At 36.1% G+C, this 9,442-nt stretch overlaps 1 protein-coding gene across 1 annotated transcript; it reads right to left on the bottom strand.

Moving 5' to 3' along the window:
* Positions 1-308: 308 nt before the first annotated feature.
* LOC136209594 (L-galactono-1,4-lactone dehydrogenase, mitochondrial) lies at positions 309-9,045 on the bottom strand. The gene is made up of 6 exons (XM_066001112.1): positions 8,313-9,045; positions 7,381-7,631; positions 6,784-6,969; positions 4,604-5,024; positions 1,327-1,467; positions 309-678 (listed from the first exon to the last, which is right to left on the bottom strand). The coding sequence occupies exons 1-6, from the start codon at positions 8,967-8,969 to the stop codon at positions 520-522; spliced, it is 1,815 nt and encodes a 604-aa protein (XP_065857184.1). The 5' UTR covers positions 8,970-9,045; the 3' UTR covers positions 309-519.
* Between the last annotated feature and the right edge of the window lie 397 nt (positions 9,046-9,442).

Genomic DNA, 9,442 nt, shown 5'->3' with positions numbered 1-9,442 from the left:
TCTATTGGTATTTCGTAATCTTGATCTCAAATCATGTATGCTTGAGACTTCTATCACAGGAAAGACTTCCACAAAACAAATACTATTTTGAATCAGGAAACTGGGCTATTATTACTACATATACACAAATTAATTATGTAATACAGACAATTATGTAGCTTTGATCCCTTCACTGCAATCCACAGAAAATAAGCTAAGGCACTAAGGCAGGCACTGAGTCAACTATAATACTAGGCTCTGAATTTTCTCACAATTGATTTAAATTGAGATTAAATTTATAATGCAATCGTGATCAGATGATCGAAGCATAATCAAATGCAACTTTTGTAAGATATGGTAAGGATGTTATCAGTAACCAGCCTTACTTGATGGATCTTGAAAGAATGTACAATTTATTTCAGTAAAATAAAATGAAATGTAAGATAATAAAGGGCTTAAACTACTATTAATATTGAAAGGGATGGATTCACTATTATTAACGATGAACAAAATGACTAACCAATCTGAAAATGATGCTTCTTACATGCTCTCCGATATTGGGAACAACTTTTCCAGCAAATTATTAGAAAGGATTCTGTTGGGATCCAATTCTTTACGTGCCTTATTATATGCATCCACAGGAAAGCGTCTTTTTAGCCTTGCTTGGAGATCTGCAAGCTCTTCCTTGTCTTTTGGAACCTGCAAACAATTGAACAAGAACGGAACAAATTTCAAATTACAGAACTTGCGAGACCAAAATCTCCAGATCATAGTCTACAAATGATGCAGCTAAGTGCCTATCCTATGATATTAGATTTGAGATAGGAATATAGTCACTGAGCCAGAGTCGAACTCTCTTTAGCTAACTAATCTAAGAAATGTCCTTTATTTAAAGGACCCTCATGGTACCAATGCCAACAATACTGAAAAGGGGCTCTCTGTCTCTTAGTTGGGCAGTACCATTAGCCATTTCGAAGCTTCCCTTTCATAAAGCTGTAATGGCTATGTTTAATGAACGGCATAAGCCCAGGAGCTCATAGAGCTGCCCCCCTAGCTAAGTTCCTTTTTCCTTGGGATTCATTCCTAGGCATAATGTCCAGTATAAGTGGAACTTCCTAAGCAACCTTTTGCCTCCTTGTTTGAGAATATTTTCAATGCAAAGAGGGAAAAAAAGGAATAGATTAGAACTAAGAAAAAAAAAACTGCATCAAAACTATTTAGGGTACAAATACAAGAGTAATGCATATTGCACAAATATATATATATATATGTTGAGTCGAGTACTTTCTGAATTAGAACTTCCAAAAATAAGTCTAAAGAGCATAGCATGCAAGATTCCATCACTACCTCAATCTTGGCCCAATGTTCAAAGGCAGAATATTTGTCCCATAACTTCTTCTGAGTTAAACCCCTGTAGTGGAAAAATTCTTCTGTGATTTCCTTTCTTTGACGAGCATCCATTGTAGGAAGATACATGATAATACCAACCTGTACAAGATCAAAGTAAAGCTTAAACATTTACAAGAAGGCCAAATATAGCATTGTCAATGAGTTGAGGCATCCCAAAACATGAACACAGGGAGTGTATATGTATGTACATACACATAGCAACTCTGATTTATGTTGCATATTTATTTATATCCTTTACTGCTTTATTTCAAATTCATTACCTAAAACATATATATTTAAGTTCTTTACTAATCATGCATGTGAGTGTAGTATGACAAAAATGAGAATGATGAAATAAATGTCAGGTAAGGAATAGGTAATAATCTTGTCAAACATGTGAAAAGGAGCAGCAGCAATGGGCAGAACTAAAAGATGAGAGAAAAAAGGAAAGTGCAATGTTCGAAAAGCTGATATTAACCCCTCAACCAAAAAAAAAAAAACAAAAGGAGCAGCAGCAAGGAGCAGAACTAGTATGACCTTGAGCGAATTTGACGAAAACAGTAAGGAGATTTAGCAGCCTTGACCTTCGTGAAGATTTAGCACCAAATGAAACAGAATGGAAGAAAAGGTCAATATAATTGGCACTGACTCTTTCTTGAGTTGAGATTTTATGATCCAATATTGTAACCAATTAAGCTAGATCATAAATTAATATACATCTTTTGTATCCTGTATATACTTTATTTACTAAAATACATAAACCATCAAAACAATAGAATGTTGAACATTTGTTAACATCCTACTTGAACTTCCAACTTATTCAACACTCCTTCCTCACATAACTTGGCTGTGCGCAATGATAGTAGGTGCAAGAATTACTAGTAGAAACACTATCTTAACCCTTTCCACCTACTTTACCGTTCTCACTACTAATCACCTCTGAATTGGCACCATCCAGGGCTTACTAGGTAATGTACCTAATTGTTGTCGCGGCGCCCATAGGCAAGCTTGTGACCACCTCTCCATCTTTGCACAACCGAAGGAGAACATACATATCACTCATTGAAGGCAGTGTCTCACTAGTAAGTACTTGGGTAAGGGCTACCTCAAATTCAGGACCCAAGGCTGCACAAAAACATTATACCACAATCTGCTCCTGCATCTTCTTTATATCAGCTGTAATAGGAAATATAGTTCTCCTTTCTTCAAAGCCGGTTTCATCTCATTATAATATTGAAATGAAGTATGTCTCTTTTGTTCATGATTATGAGATGCCTCCTGCTTATCAGCATTCAAAATTCTAAATACTCTGGTAGCTCTTTCGCATTATCACAATGGGATCCTTTTTTTAGTAAATGGTTAACAACCATTTTTGCCTAACCTCGGGTTTTGAAAGTGCATCAGTTAGAGGATTCCCAAAGTCTAAAATCAGACGCATACCTTGTATACAGGTTTTTTCTAATAAAATTTAGCTATACAGGTTTTTTCTAATAAAATTTAGCCAGGGAAAGGTAATGGAAATGGAAAAGAAACGGAAACGGAAACAGACACGAAACGCAGAAACGCTAATTAAGAAGAGTTCCCGTGCAACATAGATTACCACCTTCAGCCATGGATACAACAAACCAACCAATCCAGCTATTTAATAATTCTCCTTGGATGAATTGATGGCAGGTAATCTAATGCTGAAAATAACGAAATACTATGTTGCACGGAACGTTATTTCTAAAAAATAGCCTTCGTAATAGCATTCAAAGGGAAACGGAAATTGAAACTGATATGGATACGAAATGCAGAAACGTAAGAGTGCCTGTGCAACATACACGAAATACCATAAAAATCAAGTAACCATATAATGCATCTGCAAATCATGTGTTATTATGTTATTGTCGATTGTATATAGGTTCTTTTTGCCCCTAAACAAACTTATCTGAACCCAAAATGAACAGAGAGAAACTTCAAAAGGAAAAATAGATAATATTGCACAGTCGCATCTAATAACTTCATAGTTCAAGTGGCTTGGCATCATTATCCCAGAAGTTGACAACAAAATTTTCACACAAGTTATTAGCATCCTACTCATTTTGAATTATCATCCATCGCTTAAATGCCATTAAATTTAACAACTTCCTGGGTATACGAACATAATTTATCACAAGTGAATATTGGCATCTTTAAACAAAAAATGTACTTCGCAAACATGTCAAGAAAATAACCGAAAACTAACGGAGAAAAATTCAATCTAAACCGAAAGACTAATCAATTATATATGTGTGCATGTGTGCGTCTCAGCCCAGACACTACACAGAAAAGGCAGGCTTTCCTAATTTTTCTGAATTTTTCTGGATTTTAAGTACTATGTTGGGAAATAAACATCCATAAATAGAAAGATTTTTGAAGCGGAATATACAATTGAAGCTAATAACATTAGAAATATAGATATGGTTTCACAAAATAAATTTGAGAATAGACATATTTAAGGGAAGTGGGTGGACAAATGGATGGATAGAGATGCATAGAGAGAGAGAGAGAGAGAGACCAAGTCTAACACGAATAATTATAGAATATTAACCCCTTTCTTTAAATAAGAAGTGATTGACGGTTAATGGACCAAAGTAATAAGTTCACTAAACAAAATAATATGTCAACCTATCTAATCGTCAAATTCAAAAATTCGATAATCCAATTACAATCGGACAAACAATGCGTAAGTAGATGGGAACTTGGTTTAATAGCATAGTACTGGTTTCTGTTTCTACAACCTCCTAATTCAGGTAGCATCATCAATTACTTTGGAGATACTTCTCGTACCAATTAAAAGCAAATCAAACGCCAAAGGATTTGTTTATTTCCAAGTAACAAGGAGAAAAAAGAATATGTTACTCAAAATTTCTTTTTGTTTGCATTTTCTACCTTTCTTCTCTTTTTCTTTAGTTTTCTTACTTTTCATTTTCCAAATAGAAAAATTAAAGAACTACAAACATGTCCACTTACCTAGTTTTTCAGTTCTTCTAGTTTTTGTTCATGAACTTTGATGGCAATTGTTCTTAACACTATTCTATTGAAATGAAAACATCCATCTAGACACTGTCAAGAAAGTGGTTCTATTTTGTAGTTCTCTTGGAAGAGCTTTCCTGAAAACAATCTATAGTTTCCATGAATAATTTGTCAAAAAGAGGGCTAAGTGATGAATCCAAGATAAATAATGAATTCAGTGAAAGATGCAATGAGTTACCCATGAGAATATATCCTCCTCAGATGAGCTTGACGCTGGACTCATGTAGCTCTGGCTGCGAGCTGTCCACCGCTGCTCTATTGGAGCAGGAGCTGGTAATTCTTTCTTCTCTATGAGCTGCAACAACTCTTCTATGAATTCAAGGTCTCTCATGCTTGGCTTGGATAGTGTTCCAGCAGGAAAACAAGTTTCTGATACCCACTGTTGCCCACCACAATCAAAGCCCAGAATTTCATCACTCCAACCCACTCTGTACCCTTCTGACTTCCTCCAAAACTCGGCCTCAGCATGATTTACCTTCATGACATGATTTTTGTTGAGAGGATCAAGAGCAAGCAGTTTATCTCTTAACTCTGTGAATGTAAGCTCATTTATGTTCCTTTGATCATCATCCACGGATTTAGCTGCAATTTCTCCAGCCCTGCAAGTAACTGAAGCACACAATTAGTACACAAACAAATGTGCAGAATGAATAAACGAAACAAAATTATGCCCCCAAGCACACAAGCCATCCCACGTTTTGAGGGTAGTAAGAGCATTCTATTTTATGCAACCATCCCCCATTTTTTCACAGAGAACCTGCAACTTGACCTTCCATTCACAAAGGAGCAGCCATAACATTGTACGAAGGTTTTTGCTCATAATCTTAAGAACATACTTTGGTGGACCCTTAACCTATACACCTATATAAAGAAAATTATATATAAAAAGAAGGCTTACAGCTTAATTTAGCCCTTAACCTATACACCTAAAATCAATTGGATCCTTATTGTTCCAAAATCAGCAATGAGCACCTTATTCTAGTCTTAAATAGCCAATCAAACCCCTCCCTCAAACACTGCTAACTTCTCTTTCCGCTTAATATTATTTTATCTAGGACCCACAAATGTTAAAAACTGAATATTATTTGTTTAGTTAAAAACAAAAAATACCAAAAACAAGCAATATTACCATATTTCGGAAACTTTCACAAAGCTTTTGCTATCTTGAATTCTATATTCCTCTTAAACTATTTTACATTATCTAGGATTAAGCATAGGTTCTAGAGTTTCCAAAATATTATTTTATGGTTGAGAAATATTGTTCTTCAATCTGAAGTGGTGGAGATCTTAGCTGCATGAATTGTACTTTTTGCATTTTAATTGGATCGTGATGTCAAAGGATCATTGCAGAAACCAAAGGAAGAAATACTTTGTCAGGTCTTTAAGTTCAACCAGACAAGTTCTTCAAACAAAATCAGAGAACAATTACACCGACTGTTATTTTCTTGATTAAGCAAGCATATGGGTTTGTGATTCTGTTTTGGAGTTGCGCCTATCCGTGAAATATATAAATTAATCAGTCCTCTTCTACTTTCTTTCCTGATGATATTGATCAAATTTTACAAAGATGAAGAAAGAGAAAATGTTGCAAAATTTATAAAAAATGACAGCAAAATCAGCAGAAATTTCTAAATTTTTACAAATACTCAGAGAGCTTTATTTTCGTTTTTTCATTCAAAATGGCACAAAAAAAAAAAAAAAAAGGAGCCACCAGACCCATTAATGCACAAGACGGTGATTGGAGTAGCTTAAAAACAACTATGGCGACGATGGACCTCTAGAACGACGGTGATTGTGGGATGATCACAACTGTTGTTTTTCTAGCAATCTTACTTCTCAACAAGAAAGCATAATTTTAGTTTTTAAAAAAAAAATTACTGATATCAGAGACAATATGTAATAATGGGACCCACATGAAAAGCAAGACAGTAAAATTTGTTCACAACTGCTTTTGACAGTGCCTTTGGCAAACATGTATACGACGTTTGAGAGAGGGGATGATTGAGTATTTGAGAAGAGGATAGTGTGTTGATTGGTAATTTTAGAAGGACGAGGACCCAATTGATTTTGCATGTATAGCTTAAGGGTTAAATTGGGCTTTATGCCTAAAAATAAAGTGGTCAGGAGACTTCAACCAATTTCATAGAGAAGAAGAACAAAGTTTATAGAACAAAATAAAGGCCAATGCTAGAAAATATAATTTAGTACGACTCATGACCAGTACTAGTTTCCTGTACTGATATATATATTATCACTTTAGTTGGCATGTGGGCGTCTAACCATATATATTTGATATTTGATAATGAAGGTACAAAGTGCATCCACGTGAAGCTAAAAGATAATTGACAACAGCTATACCTGTACTTGTTTAGGCACTCCTTGTAAAGGTCACGAACATGTTGTATAGCCTCATCTTCACTATATTTGGGTTTGAACTTTGGTGGACCCTTCCTCTTTGAAACAGGGTTACAAGTCACAACCACAGCACTGTCTGTGTATGGGATATATAGGTATTTCACATGCTTATTCTCCGATAACAATTTCCTGAAAAATGCAAACTATATGAACTCTGACTCTGCAAAATAAACAAATAAAGGAATAAACCTCAGCCATATTTCATTTCAACCATGCAAATGGGTGGGGGAGGGAAAGACAATGCACTCTAAAAGCAAATATGAAAAGATAGTTGCATCTTGAATTGATCTCTCACCCATGAAACAAAGGTGAGAGTTCAACCACGACAGCTTATCACCGGATGCATTTGTAGAGTGCACATATGGTTTGAGAACAGCATATTTCCAAGTTCCCAAAACATACATAACATGCAACCATCTGTGTTTTTAAATTTATCTTTAGATGATCTTAAAAGCAGTGTATTCTCAAACATCGAGATTCCTTTATTTTGAACAAAAGTTTCAACCATCTATTAATCCAATTAAACGAACAAATAATTACTTGTGGTTTTTCTTTATGTCTTTCATGTTCGTGACGGAAGTATGCTCCACAAGCTCCTGTCTCTCAACACACTGTAAAGTTACTTCAGCAACCACTCCAAGGCCCCCAAGACCACAGCGAGCTAGGTAAAATAGCTCCGGATCATCCTCTTTTGATATTTCTATAGTTCCTCTGGCAGGTGTGACCAATTTCATGCTGATAACCTGCTCATCAATAGGTGGCAATCTTGCACCAGTACCATGTGCACCAACCTACAGAAGCAAATGCTGGAATATATCAATATCAAACAATACACAAGAGGACATTCAGCATCCTCAGAGTGTTAGACTCTTAGTGTAATTAAATTTTTAGTTCTTCTTTTGATGACTATGATTACTCATAGACGGTGAACTTTAATGTTAAAAGCCCTGATTAAATGGAAGATACAATCATACAGCTTCTTCCTAGCAAAGTTCCTATCATGGAAAGCAAATGAAAACAAGTGAATTGCATCAAATACAAGCCATACTGTCAGATTGTATTATCCAGAACCACAAAAAGTACTGAAAATAGATCTTCTGAAAGGAAAAATAATAATATTGAAAATAAATGTTGTACGTGGGCATCACAAATATGCATTAGATTCTATTTACTTGGAATAGACATTGTTATGTTCATTTATTAACATTAACCTACCAGTCTTTTGGCCTACTAGCAGAGTTTCCTCATCCTATAATAAAAGACAGTACAACCAAACCAAACATCAGTGATCCATTAACGGATACATGAAACTCATTAACTACTTGGTTCAACAGTATGGAACTGATTTCAGTATCAGGTTTCTCACGGAAAGCATCGGGGGACTCATTAAATTCCTTAAAAAAAAAGCATAGCTAAATTAGAAGGTAAAAATATGAAATCGAGTAAATCAATTGAAATTAAGAAAAGAAAACCTGAACAATGCCGCCAATCTGCTGCTCTCTAATGGAAGCGAAATTCTGCAAAGTAATCCCATAATCCTTAATCCCATCAACCAATTGCTGAACCCTAATCCCAGCTTGAACTGTGACTCTCTTCTTCTCCTTATCGACCTCTAAAACCTTATCCATCAAAGCCAAGTTGACCATCCCAGCCCGTGCCAATCCAATCCCGTTCGGGGACAACCCAGACCCAACAGGTCGGATCTTAGTCCGCTTCTCATTAGAATCCTTGACGAGGTCCTCGAGCTGTTGAAGGTTCTCAGGCTGATGGAAGTATCGGGTCAGAACCTCGTGTGTCCCACTCCAATTGGAGACGCTGTGGAGGTCCTCTGGAAGAGGAGCGTAACGGAAGAGTTGGGCCTTCTTGTGCTTGGCGTTTTCAGAGAAAGGGAAAGAATAGTAGGTGGCAACTCCGCAGAAGAGAGTAAGAGCTGCATATCCAATGTACTTGCGAAGCTCAGCATCAGACGAAGAAGAAGACTGCGTGGCTGTCGAGAACACACGTACTGGGTTAAAAGGATCTTTAAAATTGCCGCCAGCGGTGGTGCTGGTGGCGGAAGCGAGGGGTTTGAAGAGGTGGTGGTGATGCAGAGACTGGAGATTTCGTCTGAGAGAAAGAGCTCTCATCATTTTGTGTAATTCCTCGGAGCGAAGAGTGACCGAGTGAGTGAGAGTGAGACTTTTGATTTAGCTGTTAAATGATTAGAGACAAGACATATAATATCCAAAATAAATACTCCTTATAAACTCTACTTATATGTTATTTTATCAATCTCAAACCCGTCCAAGAAATAGGCGAGCTTCAGTGTATGAGTCTATGATCAATTTTCATTATCCAATCCCAGTCCAAGAGACATGGACCTGGACGAGTCATGCGGGTTCCCAGACCCGTGGATATGTCTAACTAAGAGGTTGTTGGAGCTTATTTTTAAATCTTCCTCCTCACATTTTAACTTAAAATGCAAACTAAAAAACTCTTAGAGATGCTCTAAAGCTCATTTACCCTAAATTATGGAATAAAAATCAATTAGTAGCTTATTCTCCTCAAATTAATAAAAGGTTATATTTTTTAGGTGGTTAATCAATGTCCTCCTCTTTTAACT

The sequence above is a fragment of the Euphorbia lathyris genome, chromosome 10, assembly GCF_963576675.1.
Source record: "Euphorbia lathyris chromosome 10, ddEupLath1.1, whole genome shotgun sequence".
NCBI lineage: Eukaryota > Viridiplantae > Streptophyta > Magnoliopsida > Malpighiales > Euphorbiaceae > Euphorbia > Euphorbia lathyris.
Note: the sequence above shows the minus strand (reverse complement) of the source record. Positions and strands in the feature narration are given on the sequence as shown.

Coding starts and splice junctions, on each gene's coding strand:
- LOC136209594 (XM_066001112.1), bottom strand. CDS start 8,969: ATGATGAGAGCTCTTTCTCTCAGACGAAATCTCCAGTCTCTGCATCAC. Junction 7,632..8,312: donor AGATTGGCGGCATTGTTCAG/GTTTTCTTTTCT, acceptor TTGCTTCTGTAG/GTTGGTGCACATGGTACTGG. Junction 679..1,326: donor AACATTGGGCCAAGATTGAG/GTAGTGATGGAA, acceptor AATTGTTTGCAG/GTTCCAAAAGACAAGGAAGA.